This window comes from Halichoerus grypus, chromosome 2 (genome assembly GCF_964656455.1).
Source record: "Halichoerus grypus chromosome 2, mHalGry1.hap1.1, whole genome shotgun sequence".
Lineage (NCBI taxonomy): Eukaryota > Metazoa > Chordata > Mammalia > Carnivora > Phocidae > Halichoerus > Halichoerus grypus.
The window spans coordinates 35,283,335-35,308,675 of record NC_135713.1 but is presented as its reverse complement, the minus strand read 5'-3'; the positions used below and the strand labels follow the sequence as shown (position 1 = coordinate 35,308,675).

Genomic DNA, 25,341 nt, shown 5'->3' with positions numbered 1-25,341 from the left:
TCTATTTTATTATTTTTCTTTGAAAATTCTTATTTTCTCTGCAATCTGACTTAAGTTCATTTTCCTCCACAGTATTCTTCCATGCCATTTTACATGTGAAATCATTAACTCAAACAATCAATCTGGTCCTTTTAATGACCTCTCTCTGTCTTCTTTCAACTCATGAACCTTGAGCGGTTCACCTTTTATCTTCATGAAGTTTTTGTATAGAAGGATTTTGAATAATAAAAAACACATTTTTATATACCAGAGACTTGTTTCTCAAGCTGTTTGCTTTAGAAAGCTTTCTAGCAGATTTAAGTAAATATCTCCCAATGGGGAAAAAAACCTCGTCTTTGTGAGCACTTTTTCCCACTGCTGAAACTCCATCTTCCTTCTTTCCTTCCCTCCCTTCTTCCCTTTCTCCTTTCTTCCACCTTCTCTACCTGCATGCATATTTACTGAGCACGTACTACACGCAGAACCTTACTGTAGTCCCATCCCCACCACTGCTCTTCAGCACCAGTTACAATTAACCACAAGTTGTCCTCAGTACAGCCACCCATGGAGTCAGCTGAACATTATTTGGGCTTGGATGATGCTACACAAGGTATCTTTCTCTTGTTTTTGTTGCTATGTTCACTTTTTGCTTATTACAGCTGATTTTTAAATATTTTACCATCCTCCGTGAAGCCCCACCATTAGAGACTCTTTGCTCTGCTGAACTGACAAGAAATTGTTAAAGATGAAATACCTTCTTTTCCATGGTGGACCCCAAATTTTGTGCCCCCTGTATCAGCTGGAATTTTCTTACCTATTCCAAAATAAGGTCAGGTCATTTCATGAAGCAAGATTGAGGAAATTTTTTTCCTCAGTCTTAGAATCTGTTAGTTTATATAACATATTTTCCCAAACAAGAATTCAGATCTCAGCTTTTGTTAATACCTCCAATTTTTTTTTGCCCTTTTCCCACCTTTTTTTTTTTTTTAAGATTTTATTTATTTATGTGACAGAGAGAGAGATAGGAAGAGCAGGAACACAAGCAGGGGCAGTGGGAGAGGGAGAAGCAGGCTTCCCGCTGAGCAGGGAGCCCGATGTGGGCCTCTATCCCAGGACCCTGGGATCATGACCTGAGCCTAAGGCAGACGCTTAACGACTGAGGCACCCAGGCGCCCCTTTTCCCACGTTTTAGCAGGATTTCCTTCAGTATCTATGTCTCTTAAAAGAGATCACAAATTCAGGGTTAACCTTTTTCCTTTGGGGCTCATTGGAGAAGAAATTTTTGAGAAATGGCATTGTGGTAAAATTTAGGTTCCTACTATTTATCCCTTTACATATCTAACTTGCAAGATTAAAAATGGTTGGTCCCAGGGTCAACAGGGTGGTTCAGTCGTTTAAACGTCTGCCTTTGGCTCAGGTTATGATCTCAAGGTCCTGGGATCCAACCCCACATAGGGCTCCAGCCCCATGTCAGGCTCCCTGCTCAGCCAAGAGTCTGCTTCTCCCTCTGCCCCTCCCCCCCGCCTGTGTGCTCGTGTTTTCTCTCTTTCTCTCTCTCTCAAATAAATAAATAAAATCTTAAAAAAAAAAAAAAAAACGGTTGGCCCCATATCTCTATTTTGGTCCAAAGAGATGTCACTATGTCTAATCTGGACCACATCTACAGAATGAAATCAAATGTGTAAGTCTAATTCAGAATTGGCCTGGTTCCAGAAATAAGACAAACAAACAAGTCAGGAAAAGGAAAATATGGTCCCTCCAGTATAAAGCCCAGAAGGCTTAAAAAAGAGTGATTTTCTGATCTAGCCCAGAAACAGATGGAATTTACAATTACAGATTATAGTTAGATTAGAGTCATCTTTGTATAACCTTTCTTGCACACCCCATTGTCCTCACTTTAATGTGAATAACATTAAGAAAAAAAACATTAAAATGCTTGTCTGGCAGCTGGGCCTTTGTTTCAGAATTCTGGTCAGTAGGTGCAAGTTAGATTGTTCAACACAATGGAGCACAAAAGCAGTAATATTATAACTAACAAGAGGTAGGTAGTGTGGCTTCTTTTCTTCATAAAACGAGATAAAAGGGAGACTAAAACTCTTCCACATCTGAGTTCTAATTTTATATGAAGTATAGTAAAGGAATTGGAAGTTATAAAAGGTAAGACATATATACTTAATTCACATTTACTTAATGTTTAATATATGGCTATACTGCACTAGGTGCTGGGAATACAAAGTTCCAACACAAAAATAAAACAATTTCTGGCTTTGAAGAGATATGCAGATTATTAGAATTTATGTGTCTTTGGTTCTGAACTTAAATTGCAATATTGAGCTGTGTGTAGATTTTAATGTAAGCATGTGCTTTTCTTCCTGCTATGATTAATATCTGTCTTCATATTTGTCTGCCCTTGCCATCGTTAGGAGATCGTCAACTTCAACTGTCGGAAGCTAGTGGCTACCATGCCTCTGTTTGCTAACGCGGATCCCAATTTTGTGACTGCCATGCTGAGCAAGTTGAGATTTGAGGTGTTTCAACCTGGAGATTATATCATACGAGAAGGAGCTGTGGGTAAAAAAATGTATTTCATTCAACATGGTGTTGCTGGTGTCATCACAAAATCCAGTAAAGAAATGAAGCTGACAGACGGCTCTTACTTTGGAGGTTAGTGAACAAGAAAATGCAACTGAGCCAAACGTTGCTTTGGTTATGTGTCTTTCTCAGAATTTTGGAGATATCATAATGTTGATTTGTGGGTTTTGACTATGAACTTGTGTTTGAATTCTGATAAAAGTGTCTATAATGGTATGTTTTCACATTTCAGTGTCACATGCTCAGTGCGTGTACATTTACTACTGTGTTAGTTGGAGTATCTTTTTACCTTCGCAAACTAGACTGGCTTAAACCAGATGGAAAGTATATTTTTGTGGGAGATGGCTCACCCCAAGACAGTTTTCAGGAGCACAGATTTCATTTATTTTATTGGTTTGCCATCCTCTAAAGTGATTTTCTCATTTATACAAGAGGAACTGGTTCCTCTCCATCATGTTAGATACAGCCCACAGGAGGGGGAGAAGGGGACAGCGGAAGTGAAGAGTGAGCAGCTTCTCTTTAGAGGTGTACCTAGAACTGCCACTATCAGTGCTTATTTACATCCAGTTGGCCAGAATTTAGTTACAAGAGTACCTCTAGGTGTAAGAAAGGCTGAGGAATGTTGCCTCTAGTTGAGTGGTGTGAAAGTCAGGGTTCTCCAGAGAAACAGAACCAGTAGGAGAATCTATATACAAAAGGAGAGTTATTATGAGGCATTGGCTTATGTGAATATGGAGGCTGACAAGTCTTGTGATTGGCCATTGAAAAGCTGGAGACCCAGGAAAACTGGTGGTAGAAGCTAGTCTGGCTCCCAAGGCTGGGAACTAGAGGAGTTGAAGGTATACATCCCAGTCTGAAGGCAGAAGATGAGATGAGATGTTAGCTCAAGATAGGAAAAGAGGGTCGAACTCCCCCCTCCTCCTAGTTTTGTTCTTTGCACACCTCCAGTGGTTTGGATGATGCCCACTCACATTGGGGAGGGCAATTTACTGAGTCCACTGATCCAAATGCTAATCTTATCTGGAAACACCTTCAAAGACACATCCAAAAATTATGTTCAATCTGGACACCCCATGGCCAATCAAGTTGATACCTAAAACTTACCATTGTAAGTGAAATTTGCCTTGCTAAAAACCCTGAAAATTTTAATTGTTTCCAACTTTTTGCTATTATCAGATATATATTGATATTTGTGCACATGTATCAAACTTGCCTAGAAGTTGAATAACTAGGTCAAAAACTATACATATTTTTAAACTGAGATAAACACCAAATTGTTTCTTTGCTGAGACTGCCTGTGTCTACATGCCTTGCCAATTCATTTTGACTTCTGTCCTCTTAATAAGTAAAAATGGCATCCCTTACTTGTTTAGTGTGCATTTCCATTATTAATATTGAGGTTGAAGTGTTCATAGATTTACTCATCATTTATATTTTATTTTTTCTGTTTCTATTCTTTGCATATTTTTCTAATATGTTTTTTGCCTTTTTAAAACCAATTATAGCAACATTCCTAATGTATTTTTGATAGGCTATAACTATTTTCTTCAAGATTGTTATTTCTTTTCTATCTTTATAACTTTCCTTTCATCATTCTGATCTTCATTATTGTTGATTTGATATGAACCTGCCTCTCCTTTCCCTTAAGGTGTCAGAGATTTTGTGTTCCTTAGGTGGGTTTTGTACACTGCAAAATTAAATGTTTTCCATCTTTACCTCTATTTTATTTAGTTTTGCATTTTGTTACTATTTTATCATAGTTTACTATATTTATTATATGTACCTCGATTACATTTTTATTTTAGTAATAAGCCACCCAGCATATATTTGTGAATATAGTGTGAGGTAAGATTCTGTATTTTTCCCCAAAAGAGATAAGTTCTCCACCATCATATATGGAAGATTTCATCCTTTCTGTAAAACGTTAAAATATTTCTTTAATAATATGCTGATATAATATAAACTATGGTGATGATAGCAACTAATACTGTATTGCATATTTGAAAGTTGCTAAGAAAGTAGATCTTAAAAGCTGTCATCACAAAAAAACATTTTGTAACTATAAATGGTGACAGATATTACCTTGATTTATTGTAGTGATCATTTCTCAATACATAAATATCAAAGTATTATGTTGTTGTCATGAGCACGCTAAGAAAGCACACACACGAGTCGTGTCTTTCCATAATGCCAGATTTATTCATCATAAAGCAAGGTTAATGTAATTACAAAGCAGTTTCAGGATTCCAAACTCAGTGACATTTCACTCTTTGTTTAACTTTGCTTCTTACTCATCACACAAAACAAAGCACAAGACAAGTTACACAACAAACAAGATAGTACACGAAGTAGGAAGTTAAGGAACCAAACATGAAGTCAGTCTGTGAGCACGCAGTTGAGATAAGGCCTCGGTCTGGTCCGGGTCAGCCCTCAGCATATGCTGCTTATTATGTCCAAGCGGTGGAGGATCTCTGTTCTGTTCAGAGATCAATCGGGCAGAGCTTCAGTGGCGGCTGCCTTTTTGATGTGGTCAGATGTGAAAGGATCAGTGTCTTGAAAGTCTGATAGTTTGCTGCAAAAATCTTCCTTTTTTAAAGGGATTTAATCTGTCTTGGGCCTTTGCAGATCTCCTCTGGTTCTGCTCATCATCAGTTCTGAGTGTGTCATCAGCTGGTGCTAATTTCGGCGGTATCTGGTCTTAGCTGCAACGCCTTTGGTTCTTGGGTCACTGCTTGACATAAGTCACTGCTTGACGTGGGTGATTCCTGTTACTCTCTGTAGTTGTATCCCTGAAACTAACATACTGTGTCAATTACATCTCAAAAAAAAAAAAGAGAAAGAATCCTGGGATGGATGCGGGGATATATATATATCTACTAGATTTTTATTTTATTCTTTGCTGAGACTGCCTGTGTCTACATGCCTTGCCAATTCATTTTGACTTCTGTCCTCTTAATAAGTAAAAATGGCATCCCTTACTTGTTTAGTGTGCATTTCCATTATTAATATTGAGGTTGAAGTGTTCATAGATTTACTCATCATTTATATTTTATAGATGTATCTACTAGATTTTTATATATCAGGAAGTAAACCATATATTCTGTACATTTTCTAGTATACATGGAGATTCATAGAGGGGCTTTAATCATCCTAATCAAAGATGCTTCCAGATAGTGTTGAGACAAAAGTAAAACTACAGAGGAGCCAATATGCTAATATACGGCCATTAGAGGCTCTTTTGCATAGAGGAAATAATGTTAGAACAAGCAGAAGGGGGACACTATTTTTTCTTCATTTCTTTTCTTAGTTTCTACCAATTCTGTTAAAACATGAGAAACTTAATGATTAATATTAGACCTCTGGTGCTGCAGTATCAGGACTTGGCGAGGTTCATGTTTAAATATTCTTCAACACCAAGAAACTGAAATGTTTTTCTTAGGAAAAGGCAGGAAGTCTGTCTTCAAATATCTGGAGGTTTATCCTGTAAGAGGCAATTCAAATGAAACTCTTCTCCTTCTCATAAGTGAGGTATAGAATAAGTGGTTCTTATTACTTTGTGTTCATCTTTCACAGACTTTATAATATGCCATCTCTTCAGAAGGCTCCTCAGTCAGAATCAATGTCTCCCACCTTTGTGTCTCCATAGTACTTCTCATAGCTTTCCAGGGTCCTGGTCTCAGTCGGCCTCACACTGAAATTAATAGAATAGTTGCCTGTCTTCCCTCTGATATTCAGTGTGTATATCAGAATCAGTAGAGTGCTGTTTAAAGCCCAAGATGCTCAGGCCCCACCCATCAGAGATTCTGAATCAGTAAGTCCAGACTGGAGACAAATTTTTATTTGTTCATTAGAGACTCATCAACCAGTATATCTGATTCCCTAAAAAAAAAAAAAAAAAAAAAAAAAAGTAATGATTAAAAAAGTATTCAAATCAAATTAGTAGTTGAAAAAAAGGCAATGAATTTCATTTTGTCATATATAAATAAATATATGCTGAGTTCGAGGAATGTTCTTCAATAACAGCTAAGAAATAGTAGGAAAGGCTTTGAATTTTATTAAATGCTTTTTTTGGAACATATCAAAATAACCATAAGGTTCTTATCCATTAACCTATTGTGCCTGAATAAAATATATCAACTCAAGATAATTCGCTTCCTTGACTTTCCCTCTCACCCATGAAGGACACTTTTGAAGCTTCCAGCTTCCCCTTCTTCCCACTCTTCTTTGTCATGATTCTGTGCTGCCTCGTTAGCCCCTTAGCCTTTTGCGGCAGATTGTTCTAAGGAAGAAGAGATTTGGAAAAGCTAAGACCCCAAAAAAATCTACTTTAGAAAGCACAGAGCATTAATGTTCAAATAAACAAAAAAGAGTAACTGAAAGCTGACGGGGTAAAAAATAAAAGTGTACATGTACAGGCCAAGTGTGAGGGAAGGTGGTTTGGGAGGGAACACATTTTTGAGGCCATTAATGGGGGTGTGATAAATATGTAGAAGAAACATCTGGAAAGGACTTTCTGGAAGTGTTATGCATTAAGAGTGTATTTTTACACTTGACATACGTTTTGTCAGTTCAAAGGAGCTTTTAATTACTATGTAGTTATATTTGCTAATATGACTAAGGTTTTATACAAACACTGGAACACTTGTTTCCCTGGATTTATCTGGTTACACTATTAGGAAAGTCAATTACAGTAATGAAGATCCTTGTGTTGAGCCGTAAGACCGTTTCTGGGATAAAAACTACTTTGTCCTGATGTATTATTGTTTTTAACACATTGTAGCATCTCTATAAGTTAAATTGGGCTGTTATTTATTGTTTTGGTGGTTATTTTTGTGATCCCCTAGCTAATTTTGGATATCAGGTTTTGTTTACTTCTTGGGGAGAGTAAGAAAACTTTTTTTAAAAAAATGTATTCTCTAGGAGGTTTAAACAATCTAGGCATTACCTGTCACTTGAAGTCGTCTTAGGTTTCACAAATAAAGCATTGTGTCTGATTCTCTGTCTTCTAAGGTTATTAAAGTCCTCCAGCTTTCTACTTCTTTATGAGCAATCATTGAGTTCATCTAATTCAATTGTTCATTATATTGAAAAGCTTAAAAAAATAAAATAAAGTCTGATGCCAGAGCCAAAATTATACCTTAGAGTTTCTGATGGAATTGAGAGGAGTTGAGATCCAAACATCAGCATATAAAAACAAAATCCCCAGAAGATTCCAAATAATTTTCACATTATATGTATATGTATACATAGGTCCCTTTTTATTTTCAATAAACTTTTAATTTTTAATTTTAGAACAATTTTAGATACAAAATGATTGCAAAGATTATACAGAGAATTCCATATATCCCATACCCAGTTTCCTATTATTAATATTTACCATTACTATGATATATCTGTCACAATTAATGAACAATATTGATACATTATTAATAAGTACTTAATAAAGCACACACTTTATTCAAATTTTCCTAGTTTTTACCCAATATACTCTTTTCATTCAAGATCCCATTTACTTGTAATGTCCTCTAGTTTACTCTTGGTTTTTGTTTTTTTTTAAGATTTATTTATTTATTTTTAAAGAGGCTGGGGGGTGGGGAAGGAAGGGGCAGAGGGAGAGAATCCTTCAGGTAGACTCCCCACTGAGTGTGGAGCCTGACATTGAACTCGATCCCACGACCCATGAGATCATGACCTGAGCCAAAACCAAGAGTCCGACTCTCAACGAACTGAGCCACCCAGGTGCCCCAGTTTGCTCTTGGTTTTTAGGGTTTTTTAGGCTTTCCTTGTTTTTGATAAACTTCACAGTTTTAGGAGCATTGGTAAGGTATCTTAGAGAATACCTCTCAGTTGGGATTTGCCTGATGATCTCATGATTAGATTGGGGTAAGTTTTTGGGGGAGGAAGATCACAGACATAAAGTGCCATTATCTTCACATCATATCCAAGGGTATTACTATCAATATGTTTTATCACTGTTGATGTTAACACTGATCACCTGGATTGAGGTAGTGTTTGTCAGGCTTCTCCACCATAAAGTTACCTTTTTTCCCCCTTACTCCATACTTTTCTGTTTGAGGGATAGTCACTAGGTGTAGCCCATGAATAAGGACTGGGGAATAATGTTCCACTTTCTTAAGGGCAGAGTATATACATAAACTATTTGAAATTATTCTAAATGGGAAATTGATTTACTCTTACATTTAATTATTTATTTATTATGCCCTTTTTTATTTATCAGTATGGACTGATGAATATTTATTTATAATTTGGTTTATAATCCAATACTACTTTATTTGTTTTTATTTTTTTAAATTCCTGTGTAGTTAATATACAGTGTTGTATTAGTTCTGGGTGTACAATATAGTGATTCCACAATTCCATATATTACTCAGTGCTCATCTATATAAGTGTACTCTTAATCCCCTTCACCTATTTCACCCATCCCCCACCCACCTCCCCTCTGGTAAATTATCTGTTTGTTTTCTATGGATAAGGGTGTTTTTTGGTTTATCTCTCTTTCCCCTTGCTTCTTTGTTTTGTTTCTTAAATTCCACATATGAGTGAAATCATATGGTATTTGTCTTTTCTCTGACATATTTTGCTTAGTATTATACTCTCTAGCTCCATTCATGTTGTTGCAAATGGCAAGATTTCATTCTTTTTGTGGCTGAATAATATCCCATTGTGTATATACCACATCTTCTTTATCCATTCATCCAGTGATGGACACTTAGCCTGCTTCCATACTTTGACTATTGTAAATAATGCGGCAATAAACATAGGGGTGCATATGTCCCTTCAAATTAGGATTTTTGTATTCTTTGGGTAAATACCAGTAATGCACTTACTGGATTGTAGGGTAGTGCTATTTTTAATTTTTCGAGGAACCTCCATACTGTTTTCAACAGTGGCTGCAGCAGTTTGCATTCCCACCAACAGTGCACAAGGGTCCAATACTATTTTATTAATTATGTTGCTCAAATTGTTCCAGCTTTGGCCATTTGGACCTCTTTCAGTTGGCCTCTGTGTACGTTTGAAACACTCCTGTCATTGTGGTTTTGGGGTTTTTAATTTTTGTTCTTTTTTTGTTGAGTTTTTTTTTTTTTTTTCTAGCTCTGTAAGATGCTCCTGGAACATTTTGTGTATTCCCGCCCAGTCTTAGATTCAGCCATTTCTGTAAGGATCCCTGGTTCCATTAATTGGAGAGTGGTTTTAGGAACTAAGATTTGGACACCTGGTGTACTATTACTACTGGGCTATCATTACTTCTACACCCTCTCAGATGACAAGGCAAAGAGATATATACTCATATACTAACTTCTGTATATACATATGTCTATAAATATTTCTATGTGTATCCATCTGTTAAGCTAACTATGAGTTCATACTGATATTTCCAACTCTAATCCATTACCACATGGCTTATTTTGACCTTCTTTTCTTATCTGTAATACTTCACTCAAGAGTAAGAAATCTGGTTTCCACTGTATATTTACTTAATTGTTCAATTGTAATATTCATGTGCAGTGGTTTTAGAATTGTAAATCTGTACATCCATAGGAAATAAGTTTATCAACTGGAGTATAAATCTTATGTAAAGTTCTTTTTGCCTCTCCACTCATTTGCAAAGATGCTTCAGTCAGCATCTTATTCCCTAATCTCCTTCAGTGAGGTTGTTTCAACATTTATAATACATTTATATTCTTTTGTTACTTTCTGCATTCTATCCTGAGAACTTCTGACTTCCTAAATTATTTTTTTAATTTGCATAGCATTTGATTTACTTTTTGTGCTGTGAAGTTTTATAAGTTTTGACAAATGCTTACTGTCCTGTATTCACCATTATGATATCATACAGAATAGTTTCACCACCTCAAAAACACTTTTTTGTGTTACCTATTCAACCCTTGCCTGCTCTGACACTTATGGCAACCACTGATCTGTTTACTATCTCAATAGTTTTTTCTTGTGCAAAATGTCATATAGTTGGAATCATGTAGTATATAGTATTGGTTTTTTAGAAATTTCAAATTCCAATTGTTAATTGCTATAACATAGGAAATTGAGTTTTATATATTAACCTTTTATCCAGTGACCTTCTATCCTCACTTAATAGGATTTTGGTCAATTCTCTAGGATTTTCTTCATAGATAATCTTGTCATCTACGAATAAAAACAATTTTGTTTCTTTATTTCCAATCCATATACTTTTTATTACCTTTTCTTATTTAATTGGCAGGGATTTCTAGTACTGTGTTGAATTGGAGTAGTGAGGGAAAACATTCATGCCCTAATCTTAGTAGTCCTTGTAGGGAATTTTTTCCCCTTGATTTTGGAGTAAAGCCTCTACTTTTTCACTATTAAGTATGATGTTATTTGAAAGGGTATTTTTTTTGTAGATATTTCTTATCAGATTGAGGAACTTATCCCATTACTGTTTCTGTGAGAGCACAAGCAGGGGGAGTGCCAGCAGGAGAGGGAGAAGCAGGCTCCCCATGAGCAGGGAACCCTATATGGGGCTCAATCCCAGGACCTTAGGATCATGAACTGAGCAGGAGGCACACTTAACCAACTAAGCCACCCAGGTGCCCCAATATTTTTTTAAGTAATCTCTACACCAAGCATGGGGCTCAAACTCACAACCTCTACATCAGGAGTTGCATGCTCTACCAACTGAAACTACCAGGCTCCCCAAGAGGTTTTTTTTTTTTTTAATACATATATATATCATGAATGGACATTGTATATTGTCAATTTTTTTTCTGTGCCAATTCTGTGATTATATATGGTTTTTCTTCTTTAGCCTGTTGATGTGGTAGGTTACACTGATTGAATTTGATTTTGAATGTTGAATCAGCCTTGCATACCTAAAATAATTTTTAATGGATGCAATTTTCTAATATTTTGATCACAATTTTTCTGTTTATGTTCATGAGAGAAATACCTCGGTACTTACTCTTTCCTGTAATGTAGTTTTTTGTTTGTTTATTTTGGTTTGGTTTGGTTTTGTATTAAAATAATTCTCACCTCATAGAATGAAATAGAAAATGTTCTCTCTGCTTCTATTTTCTGGAAACAATTATGGAGAACTGATATTGTTGCTTCCTTATATATCTGGCAGAATTCATTGATGAAAACATCTGTGATTCATATTTTGCTGGTTATTAATTATTGATTCAATTTCTTTAATAGATAAAAGGTTATTCAAGTTATCTATTTCTCATTGTGTGAATTTAGTTTGTACTTTCCAGGAATTTCTCCATTTCATCTAAATTTTCAAATTTATAGGCATAAAGTTGTTTGTAGTATTCCTTTATTATCCCTTTTTAATTACCCCAGGATAAGTAGTGATGATCACTTTCATTTTGATATTGATAATTTGTGTTGTTTCTCTCGCTCCCTCTCTCTCTGTCCTAGAAAAAAACATTTGAAAATATTTTTAAAGAACTAGATTTTGCTTTTATTCCTGATAATTTTTCCTGGTCCTGAAATCTGTTTTGTCTGAAATTAATATAGCCACTTCAGCCTTCTTTTTTTTTACAATTTTTTATATTGTGGCAAAATACACAAACATAAAATCTTCCATCTTGACTATTTTTAAGTGCATGGTTTAGTGGTATTAAAACAGTCATAATGTACTACCGGTACCACCATCCATCTCCAGAACTTTCTTGTCTTGTAAAAATGCAACTCTATATCTATTAAACAATAAATCCACATTTCCCCCTTCCTCCCAACCCTTGGCAACCATCATTCTATTTTCTGTCTCTACAGTTTGTCTGGTTTGTTTGGAGATACTCTAAGTATCTCACATAAGTGGAATCATGTAGCATTTATCTTTTTTGTGACTGGCTTATTTCACTTAGCATAATGTCTAACAAGCTCATCCATGTTGTAGTATGTCAGAATATCCTTCCTTTTAAGGCTGAATAACATTTTATTGTATACCTATATCCCGTTTTATGTATTCATTCATTCATTAACAACTGGATTGCTTTCACATTTATAGCTATTGTAAATAATGCTGCTACGAACATAGATGTACAAATAGCTCTTTGAGACCCCATTTTCAATTCTTTAAGTACATACTCACAAGTAAAATTCCTGGATCAAATAGTAATTCTGTTTTTTAATTTTTTGAGGAATCTTCATACTGTTTTCCATAGTGGCTGTACCATTTTATATTCCCACCAACAGTGCACAAGTGTTCCAATTGCTCCACATTTTCAACACTTGTGATTTTTTTTGTTTGTTTGTTTGCTAGTAACCTTCCTAATAGATATGAGGTGGTATTGTATTATTGTTTTGATTTGCATTTCCCTAATGATTACTGATGTTGAGCATATTTTCATGTTTGTAAGTCATTTGTATATCTTCTTTGGAAAAATGTCTATTCAAATCCTTTGCCTATTTTTGAATCAGGTAGTTTGGTGTTGATTTTTAGGAGTTTTCTATATATTTTGGATATTAATCTCTTATCAGATATATGATTTGCAAATATTTTATTTGCCTGTTTACTCTGCTGATAGTGTATTTTGATGCACAAATTTTTAAATTTTCATGAAGTCTAATACCTGTGCCTTTGGTGTAATATCCAAGAAATAATTGCCAAATCCAATACTGGGGAGCTTTCCCTTATGTTTTCTTCTAAGAGTCTTATAATTTTAGGTCTTACATTTAGGTCTTTGGTCCGTTTTTAGTTAATTTTTATAGACAGTGTTAGGTATTGGCTCAACTTCATTCCTTGCACATGGATGTCAAATTGTCCCAGCACCATTTGTTGAAAAGAATGTCCTTTACTTTTAAATGACCTTGGCACCCTTGTCAAAACTCATTGATCATATATGCAAGGGTTTATTTTGTACAACTGTTTAATTTTTTAAAACTATTTCTTAGAGCAGTTTTAGGTTTACCACAAATTGAAAGGAAAGTACAGAGATTTTCCATATGCTCCCTGCCCCCACACATGCTCAGCCTCCATCACTCACCAGAATGGCACCAAGAATGAACCTACACTGATACATCATGATACCCAAGTCATGATTTACCTTAGGATTCATTTTTGGTATGATATATTCGATGGGTTTAGACAAATGTATATATTCATCACTGTAATATCATACAGAGTATTATCACTGCCCTAAAAATCCTCTGTGCTTTCCCTATTTATCTCTTCTCTCTCTCTGGAACAATCACTGAACTTTTTATTATCTCCATGGTTTTGCCTCTTCAGGAATGTCATATGTTGTAATAACACAATAGGTAGCCTTTTTAGATTGCCTTTCTTCAGTTAGTAATATGCATCTAAGGTTTGTCCATGTCTTTTTATTGCTTGTTTCTTTTTGGTGCTGAATAATATTCCATTGTCTGAATGTATCACAGTTTATTTATCCATTCACCTAGTAAAAGGCATCTTGGTTGTTTCCAAGTTTTGGCAATTATGAATGAAGCTGCTATAAACATCCAAGTTTTTTGTGGACATGTTTTCAGCTCTTTTGGGTAAATACCAAGGGTGTGATTACTACATTATATGGTAAGAATATTTTTAGTTTTATAAGAATCTGCCAAACTGTCTTTCAAAGTGGCTATACTATTTTGCATTCCCACCAGTGATGAAAGAGAGTTATTGTGTTACATATGCTCACCAGTATTTATTTTCTGTTGTCAGTGTTCTGGATTTTGGCCATTCTAATAGATATGTAGTGATATCTTGTTGTTTTAATTTGCATTTCCCTGATGACATATGATGTGGAACATCTTTTCATATGTTTATTTGTCATGTGTATTTATTCTTTATTGAGGTGTCTGTTAAGGTCTTTGGTCCATTTTTAATCAAGTTGTTTGTTTTCTTATTGTTGAGTTTTAAGACTTCTTTGTATATTTTAAATAAAAATTCTTTATCAAATGTGTATTTTGCAAATATTTTCTTCCAGTCTGTGACTTTCTTCTCATTCTTTTGACATTTTCTTTTGCAGAGCAGAAGTTTTTAATTTTAATGAAGTCTAGCTTCCCAACTATTTCTTTTATAGATTGTGTCTTTGGTGTTGTATAAGGAAGGCATCAGCATGCCCAAGGTCGTCTAGATTTTTCCTATGTAATCTTCTAGGGGTTTTTAGTCTGTGTTTTATATTTAGGTCTATGAAATATCTTGAGTTAATTTTTGTGAAGGGTATAAAGGCTGTGCCTAGATTAATTTTTTTTTCATATGCATGTCCAGTTGTTCCAGCACCATCTGTTGAAGAGACTATCTTTTCTTCATTGTATTGGCCTTACTCCTTTATCAAAGATCATTTGACTGTATCTATAAAGGTCTGTCTCTGGGCTCTCTGTTTTATCTCACTGGTCTATCTGTCCGTTCTTACACCAATACCACACCGTCTTGATTACTGTAGCTTTATAGTAAGTCTTGAAGTCGAGTAGCATCAATCCTCCAACTTTATTGTGTTGCCTATTGTGGGTCTTTTGCCTCTCCATATAAATTTAGAATCAATTTGTCAATATCCATAAAATAACTTGCTAGGGTTTTTATTTGGATTGAATTGAATCTATAGATCAAATTGGGAAGAACTGACATCTTGACAGTTTAAGTTTTATCTTCCTGTCCTTGTACACAGAATCTCTCTCCATTTATTTTGTTTTTATTTTATTTTATTAAGAGGGAGTAAGAACTTCTAAGCATGTCAAAACTAAAACTGAAAGCCCTCTTATATTTGTTTAATCTCCTCTAACTCTGTAATATATGTCTTTTTCTAACACTTCTTTATTTTCTCACTTTTATTTTCTGAATCACTTGCATTAATATTTGCTATTTTCATGGTATTTTCAAAGAAAAAGCTTTTTCCTTTCACTAATTTCTAGAATTTTTTTCTTTATGAAATCTTTCATTGTCTTTAGATTTTAGTTTTTTGCTTTTGCTTCTTGAGTGAAAAAAATTAGTATATTTTCAATCATTCGTCATTGTGATGACTGCAGTTTGAGTACATATAAATCTGACTATACTGCTTTGGTCAGATTCCATTGCACTTTTTAGATAGTGATTTATTATTGCTCTTTTTAAAATATTTTTTAAAGTTTATTTACTATTTTTTAAATTAATATCTATACCCAACGTGGGGTTTGAACTCACAACCTCAAGATGAAGAGTCACATGTTCTTCCAACTGAGCCAGCCAGGTGCCTCTGTTATTGCTTATTGCTTATTTCTAAAGAGATTGCACTTTCAGTCCGAAGTTATTGCATGAGTTGCCTTTTATTTATATTTTTAAAATTTTTAAATGGAAACATTTGGAGATGGAATGGTGGAGCAAAAACAAACACATATTTGAATAGGAAAATTACAGAATATCAAATATGTTAATAAATTGTATTGATAATAAGTAGTGCATAAGAAAGATGATAAGATTAAAGGAAATTTATTTTAAAAAGGAATGAAATGGGGACACCTGAGTGGCTCAGTCGTTAAGCGTCTGCCTTCAGCTCAGGTCATGGTCCCAGGGTCCTGGGATCGAGCCCCGCATCTGGCTCTCTGCTAAGCAGGAAGCCTGCTTCTCCCTCTCCCACTCCCCCTGTTTGTGTTCCCTCTCTCGCTGTGTCTCTCTCTGTCAAATAAATAAAATCTTAAAAAAAAGAAAGGAATGAAATGTTCTACAATTACTAGACAGTTAAAAAAATTAAAATGCAATTTTAAGGGTACCTGGGTAGCTCAGTCGTTAAGCTTCAGGCTCTTGATTTCGGCTCAGGTCATGATCTCAGGGTCATGAGATCAAGTCCCACATTGGACTCTGTGCTAGGCATGAAGCCTACTTGAGATTCTCACCCTCGCTCTGCCCCCCCATTCTCATGCTCTCTCTCTCTCTCTCACTCAAAAAAAAATGCGATTCTATACGGAATATTTTTTCCATTCTCCTACTAATTTCTTAAGACATAACTGATCAGTTCTAAATTTAGCCTTATAAAATTAACCAATGAAGTCATCCCACAGTTTTCAATAGTTTAACAAATATTCTTCCTGTAGTTTATTCCTATAAAAGTCAAATATGTACTTATTCAACCAAACTCACTTCAATAAGAAATTCTGTAAAATAATATTTTGTTTGGGTTCCATGCTTATAGCCACATTTATATTTTCACTATGGGGACTTAAAGCGGCTATTAGTGGACCTCAGAGTACTGAAAGCACAATCTTTTAGTGGATAGTTTATGGGGAAAAAAAAATAGGTCTGCATTACTTTCAATTCTTTTATACATACAGTTGATATTTGTTCAAGTTAAACACCAAAGAAGATAATGAAAGGCAATTAAACCCTAATAATAACAAATCATACTTATTTAGCATGTTAAGGCTTATAATTCCTACCTCTTTAAGTATCTGATATGGAATTTTAAAATGAAAAGAAAAGACTCTTGTTTTATACTTATTTTATATTTGCATGGCCGATGGAGGCAACTTCATAGTACAATTAAACGGAAGAGCAGGGATCAACTGAGGGGAACACTCTCTCCCCTCTTCTCAAATGTCTGAACTAAATGAACATAATCAGCACACCAAACATTCCAACTGAATGGCAAGCAAAATGGTGAGATATAGAGACTTATTCAAAGAAAGGTCAAACTCAGAGTTTTGTATTCTTTGTCTAAATTGATTTATTTCTACAATAATACAGAATATATTTCTAGATCAAATTAGTTTTGTTTTGTTTTGTTTTAACTCAGAGAAGTTTTGTTTTTGTTTTTTTTTTTTCTGTGTGTGTGTGTGTGTGTGTGTGTCAAGGTTGGGGAAAGAGTGTTAGGTCAGCACATGCACCATCTCATCCAGTGTTCTCACCAAGAGGTCCCAAGTAATGTTCTAGGAGAGACAGTGCAAGAGAATGAACATAGAGTAAGTGCCTAGCACATTCATAGTCCCTGGGGATACAGTAGTGAACAAAATAGACAAAATTCCCCATAGTCATGTAGCTTGTATTTTATGGGGTGCTTAAATTTTAGAAATAAAAATTTAATAAGGAAAACTAAATTACTGAAATACTAAACTGCATTACCACATGGTGATAAATGCTTCTAAGAAAATTAAAGCTAGGAGGAAGCATAAGGAATACCTCCCTGCCCATACAGCCAGTTGGGGAGTAGGTCCAGGCATGTAGGATCGATTACTTGGGAGTCCCAGGCTTCCCATTGGGAGTGATGGTGAGTGAGGACAAAGCACCTGTGAGACCAGTCCTCATGGCTCTGGCCACGTGGATGGTGAGGCAATGAGTTTGGGGTGTTAAAGGAGTGAGGGTCTTGTTTATAGGAAGAGGAGGTTCCTGGGCTCCTCTTGACTCTTCCCATGAGGGAAATTTTATAAAATAAGCCTCAGAGATGTTAAATAACCTGGCCAAGGCCAGTACCTGAAAAGTGACAAAGCCAGGTTTCAAACTCAGCCATGAATCTGAATTTAAAGCCTGTGTTTTGTCTACTGTAACTCACTACCTCTTATGAGAAAGCATGATGGTTGTTCTCTAGAGTGTAAGCATTAAACATCAGCTAAGCCTTAGCTTCTCTTCAAAGGCGTCCATGGCCCATTTATATGTGCATTTGTTAAACACCTTTGAAATCTGTTCATATGTTCAACTGACCCTCCTATTAAAGTAATCATATTACTAATACATTATCCACTGAGTAAGGTAAAATGACATTAATATGCCTCATTAAAATTTCAAATAATATATCTTTTATTCAATAATTTATGATTTTAAAGAAAAACATCTGTTTTTCGAATATAATGTGTTTCATTATTGTTGGTATCTCTATGTACTTACCTCTTGTCATTCCATACCAAAGTGTTCTCGTTGATTCCGTTTCCTAATTTTCTTTCCTTCAAAATATTTGTCTCATAAGTTCTTCTTATGGTTAGTCATATGAAACAAACCTACCAGAAGGAAAATAATTCCCATGATTGTTGCCATTATAAATAATTTGGTATTAAGTGCTGCTTTAATGTCTAATATTTTGCCAGCCTTAAGGAGCCTGCCAGGACTTTATATAGCTGATGCTTACATTTAGAATTTTTATGTCCAAAATGCATTTGGCCAGATAGTGATCATCTGGTATTTTTATATTTAGAGCCACAGATTTGAAAAACCACAGTCAATCCCTGTCATGGTGACTATTCATGAAGAAGACTGAAGCATCTGTCAATCCGTACTTAACAGTTGATTCCACCTCTAGTACATTGTACACTTCTAAAAGCTGATACAGATTTTCTAGAAAGTGTGAAGAATCTGGTGATAGTAAAGTCAAAACTTGATTAGCTCAATTCTTCCACTGTATTTATAAGAAGACCATAGCAGAGGAAAACGATAAATATTCTTGTCGATTTTTTTTTTGTTTTATTGTATTTGGCTTCCTTGTGTGTTCTCTCCTTCTACTAGGCTTATGAAATAATTGTTTCAATAGTGATAAGACAGATATGACAGATTTTTTTTACAGGTTTTAGCCCACCTGGGAGTCTATCTATACCAGATAATGTACAACCACAACTTTGCTAAGTCATCAGGTGAGAGAGATTTTAATCCCCATCTGTATCCTCACATCACAGTTCTATGATTCTATCAAGTCATGTATACATGCACCAATACATAATAAAGAATTAAATCCAAGCATCTGAGACACTTAATGAAAATCAGGACAAACATTAAGAAGACATTTTATTTGTGGCGCCTCAGTGGCTCAGTCGGTTAAGTGTCCGACTCTTGATTTTGGCTCAGGTCATGATCTCAGGGTCATGGGATGGGGTCCCACATTGGGCTCCACGCTCAGCACGGTCTGCTGAAATTCTCTCTCTCCCTCTGTCCCTCCCCCCCCACTCTCACTCTCTAAAATGAATAAATAAATCTTTAAAAAAAAAAGACATTTTATTTTGAAGTCATAGTGTCTTTCTCCCTTTACTAAAGTAGAAAAGGAGGAAGACATGAAAGAAAAGGAGGGGAAAACAGAAAGGTCCTTGTTACAGGTGCCCCAAAATAAAAGCACTTTCTGCTTTCATTCATTCTGCAGCTATTCTTTCCACACAGGTCATCTGAATTGTGACCTCTGCCCTCTATATGAAGAAGGTTAATATCCAAATCCTTTAACATAATCTCCAAAACTCTGTACGATCTGGCCCAACCTATCTTCCTAGTCTCAACTCATATCTTTCCCTCCAGATACCCTTATACTGACCCCCAAGACTGCTAGTTCTTAAGCAAGCAAAGGTTGCCTTTGCAAAGATGATCCCTTTGGTTAAAAAAATCCCTCTCCACTCTTCAGTCTAATACATTGCTTCTTGTATTTTTTAAGACACCACTCAAATATTTTTTTTCATCTCCCTTGGCAGATGATTTTTTTCTCTCTGCTTTCATAGCACTTTAACCTAACTGATCATTGAACTGTTTTCATCATTATTTTGTATGTCAGTCTTTCATATTAAATTATGAATTTTATGAGCTTAGACACTATGGTTTCATCCCATTTCAACATGAGGCACCAAAGCACAGTGATTGAACTATAACACATTCAATAGGAACTTGTACAATGAGTGGATGAATAGATGGGTGGATGGGTGTGCATGTGAATATATTTTCCCTTGTCTCTACTCTTTATTTCTATTCCTTCTGCTAATTTCTCTCTAGCCCAAAAATAAGAAAAGCACTTAAACATCCCTTTCATGGGGGTATTATACTGTGTTAAACTCATTGTCTTGGGGCGCCTGGGTGGCTTAGTCGTTAAGCGTCTGCTTTTGGCTCAGGTCATGATACCCAGGGTCCTGGGATCGAGCCCCACATCAGGCTCCCTGCTCCGTGGGAAGCCTGCTTCTCCCTCTCCCACTCCCCTTGCTTGTGTTCCTGCTCTCGCTGTGTCTCTCTCTGTCAAATAAATAAATAAAATCTTTTAAAAAAAATAAAATAAACTCATTGTCTTTATCTCAAGATAGGAAATCAATGTAAATAATGATAAATTGTAAACTAAATGAAAGAGAAGGCATTATTTATTTCTAAGAAATGTGTTAATATTTCAATTACTATCTATCTAATTTTAAATTAATCTTACAATATTAGGGATCAGATAATATGGTTTTAGAATTTAAAGCAACAGAATCAAGAGCAACGTTGTCTAGCAGAACTTTCTGTGGTGAAGGAAATTTTCTCTACTCAACACTCTTCAATAGGATAGCCACTAGCTATATGCAGCCATTGAGCATCTGATGTGAATGTGACTGAGAGATTGAATATTTAATTTTATTCTATTGTAATTAATTTAGATTAAATATAAATAGCTACATGTGACTACTGTTGGATAAAACAGTTCTAGATTACTGTAAGAATGGGGTGAAAGGGATTTACAAGGCAGTTGTATCTAAGATGATATAAAGGGGTGTTATTTGTCCTCTGTTCTTAACTCTAGTCTTCTTGGAAATATTCTAATTTTTCAAAAAAAAATTTTTATTTCATGCTAAGCCCAAATATCCCTAAGTTCATTTAATTCATAAAGGAGGCAAATGATATTGCTTTTCTTCATTTCTTTCCTTCATTCCTTTCATTTTTCCTTCAACAACTAAATATTGAAAATCTTCAATGTTCCAGGCAGAATTCCAAGTTTTTGTCATATAGTAACAAATAAGATAAAACCTTAGCATTCATGGATATTATAGACACCCAATAGGCAAAAAATGAATTAATGCATGAAATAATTTCAAGTAGTAGTAGATGCCATGAAAAAAAATAACAAAGCAGAGTGACAAAAGAACAGTTGAGCATAGACCTTGGTAAAAAGAGACAGCTAATCCATATAAAAGTTTCTGAAGTGGGAACATAGGTGGTGAGTTCCAGGAACAAAAGAATGCCAGTATTGCTAAAACAAAGAGAGAGGTTGAACGACTTATTGGAGGTGAGCTCAAAGTGATGTCCAGAAAATAGAACTGATGGGCATATGTAGACCATGATTATAAGTTGATCATTTGGAGATGGATCAAGAACTCTAACTTAGCTTATGTGGAAAGGTGGTGAACAGTGAACAAGAAGTGAAATTAATGAAGTGGATGTCCTTATGAGATAGGAAAATTGTCGAAGTTAGAGCAATAAAATAAATTGAATTGGAACTACATAAAGTGATGATCTGAATGGAGGTTTGGGAGTTGGTTAAGTTATTGGTGATAATGAGTTCTAGGATATGACCATTGAAATAATGGCTACATAGGAATTTTAAAATGAAAGATTGTTATTAGAGAATTAATCAAAGGATACTGAGGCCAATGTGTTGGACAGAGCATCTCCAAGCATTCTGATGGACACAGTGATGACATGCTTTAAATGTTATGATAGGAATTATCTATATTTCAGTGAAGGCATACTGAAACTAAATTATTGCTCTCCTTTTAAGACTATTTTTTTCTTTTATATATTATTTATACTCTCTTATTTTCTTTCCATCTCTAATGTTTCTTTGTGATTTATTTGAAGCAATTATATAAAAGAGGCACAGGGACTACAGGACTAAGAGATTCCTATTATACTGAAAACTTACAGAAGATCATTTTACATTTTTATTTATATCCTCAACCATAGCATATTCCATGATACATCGTTTTTATTGAATAAGAATTTGTGGCAGTGAATCTAATTGGGAGCCAACTTTAATTAAATAATATTTCATATCATTAAGTCAACTAACAAATTTATATTGTTATTTATATTTCTTTTCTATTTATATTTCTTTTCAATTTTTTGAACTATTTATATTTATATTTATTTTTATTTATATTTCTTTTCAATTTTTCAAACATAAAATTATAGTGTCTACTCTTCTTTGTTTTTCCTACAAGTTCTTAACAAAAGTCACAAATGTGAACCGGATATTGGACTTAGTATTTTGATAATATCTTACTTAGTGCTGCATAGAGTAGCAAGATTCCTTTTTCGTTACTTCTTTTGCTGCTTCTGTGTTTTTGCTCTCCAGCCTCACGTTTGGCTTTCAAAGCCTCAGCATAACATTGCTGACTAAGTACTTCTTGCCCTACTTCAGCAGATCTGCTCTTCCTCCATCGCAGCTGGGTATGATGAGTGAGCTAACATTAGCAAAGCATTTTGAGTTCTTTGGATAAAAGTTTTGTAAACCATCATTATATTGTGACATTCTTTTTAAGGACCATTATCATACTTCATTGTAGTTTTTGGACTCTAAGAGAGAAAATGCGGGAGAAGTGTGTCTCTAGGTAGGCACATTTCAACAAAGTGTGCATGGAAAGAGCTGGGATTCAGATTTTTAATTTTAATATAATCTTCTTCTCCTCTCACTTTTTCTGTCCTATGCTACCAGATTAGAGTGAGGTGAGGTGACGTAAGACCATCTTTCTGTGGGTATAATAAGTGTCTCTTTTGAGGCATTAAGTGTACCCTTGGAAACAAATTTTCTTTGACATTCTCAGAGTCACATTTTTATCCTATATAAGACTTAACAGATATGCATATGAAACATGACAGGCTCTTTACCATACCATGAGTCTCAAACATTTCTAAGATTTTATTTGATAAATGCCCAACACATACTGTTTATGATCTTAAGAATCCACTCTTTGAACAGGTTCATTCGGAAGGCGACGATATCCTGTGGTTGCTTTATGTGCATCATTGCCGGTGGACAGATGGCTGGTTTCTCACTGTGTCCTCATTTCAACTCTATCTCTAGCTTGCTCCTTTTCCAAGTAGCCTCCCACTTGTGCTAATAACAGAGGCTTTTTATTCTGTGCCCAGGTTTTGCTTACTCTTAAATTTAGACCCTCCCCTTCAAGTCTTAAGGTCTATATTGCTAAAACTATACAACTGCCCCAGTGATTTTTCCCTACTGAACCACATTCAGTTTAAAAGTTTATGTCTGAAGAGCCTAAGCATATTTTATTGTTTGGTTATTTCTCTCTCATAATATTGCAAATTAAACAGTCAGATCCTATCTTTAGGAACAAAACTGCAAAAGGATTAGGAAACAGCATGATATGGCAAAGTACTCAGCATCCACAGAGCCAGGTTCTAGTCCCATCTTTGTCAATGGACCCAACTTTATGTCCCCAGACAACTAGTTTAACATCTAGGGGTTTGAGATCATCATCTGCAAAATGAGATTATTAAGATAGACATTCTCTACAGTCTTCCAGTACTATGATTATGTTGAAATTGGACTCTTGGGGATGTAATCTTTTTGCCGGCTTGCTTGTTTTAATAGCTTTCTGAGAATCCAAAATGTCTCTTGCCTATTCTAGAGTCTGTGACATTTTTGAATGAATGAGGATCGTATATTTTGTTTGTAGTATTATCTTTGAGGATATTGTATAAGACAAGACCCTGGCATTTTGAAAAGAAATGGAGGCAGGTGATATTTGTGATGATTCATGCCCTAGTGGATAAAAATTAACTACAGCTCTTTTTCATGGATAGTGAAAAAAATAGAAAGTGTCAGGGGCTGGTTGCAAAGCTCTTTGGAATGCTACAGAAGGATACTGTTTGAGGCTATAGGTATTGGAGTCAGATCTTGAGATGCTGTTGTGCCTGGAGAAAGTCACTGATCTTCCCCCAGCCCCTGTTTCAAAATCAGGGGCTGTAAAGTCAGGATAATAATAATTCCTACTTCATTAAGCTTGCTTAGGGGAATAAATGATTTAACATATATAAAATACTAAGAACAGCACCTGGAACAGAATATGTGCTGAGAGGTAAGGTAGTAATGAAAGTAACAGTGTTGGTATACTCTAGAGCAGCAGATGCATGTATAACATGTCACTGAGGTCTTATTGATTCAGTGCTCATGTGGAGTGAATCAACACTGGAGAATCTGATTGTCAATGTGTATATTCTCCACAGTCAATGTTAGTCTTCATCCAGTAACAGAAATTCACTCTAAATCAAGTGTGTGAATGGTGCGAAGTAGGGACATAGGGGTGGGATAAATAATCTTGAAAGCTTTTTCAAATTAAAGATATCTTTAACTCTGAAAATTCTAACCTCTTAACTATATATACCCCTGTGTGTATGCATGCACACACACACACACAAAAGAAATAATACTGTAGGATTTAATAAAATCCAAGTTCTCCAAACAACTAGTGTTTAACGTGCGAGGCATTGTACTAAGTAATTTCACATATATCATATAACTCCATATTAGATTAAAATAACTACAAAAACATGTAATGTTTACCATTTTCAATATCAATTTTTAAGTGCATTAGGAGGGAAATGGAATAACAAATATATATGTTTTCAAAAGCTGAATTATTCAGAAACATTTTTGTATAATTTAGAATTAGGAGGGATCTAATCCATTTTCTCATCACCTTATACAAATGAGGAGCCTGAGACACTATCATTTTAGTGCACTATCATTTTAGGCCACTACTCTTCATAGAGTAACAGGTGCATTTTCTGCAAGTTCTTACCAATGCATTTCAGAAAATAAGGATTCTTTCCTCTTAGACTGAATTATCAACACACTGCACACATACATACTCGTGCACACAAATTCCTTCTGGACTCTTGCTAAGTAACCTGAATTTACTAATTCTAAGCATGTTCCAATTAAATGTGACTGTTTTGATCTATCTATTATCTATAGAGATAGTTCTTTGTGGTTGAATTTACTTACAAGTGAAGAATGAAATTACCAGTCAGAATAGTTCACCAAAAAGATAATGAAGTGGAAAAAGTTTAGTGCACTTTAAATTGCATTTTATCACCTATTTTGTAGGGTATTATACATTTATTGAAAT

At 35.0% G+C, this 25,341-nt stretch overlaps 1 protein-coding gene across 1 annotated transcript in view; it reads left to right on the top strand.

Annotated features, from left to right (window-relative positions):
- Nucleotides 1-25,341, top strand: part of HCN1 (hyperpolarization activated cyclic nucleotide gated potassium channel 1) — a 399,792-nt gene that overhangs the window by 343,501 nt on the left and 30,950 nt on the right. Inside the window, exon 6 of the mRNA XM_036111774.2 lies at nucleotides 2,403-2,643. Within this exon, the coding sequence (XP_035967667.2) occupies nucleotides 2,403-2,643 (241 nt within the window). The remainder of the gene's footprint in view (nucleotides 1-2,402; nucleotides 2,644-25,341) is intronic.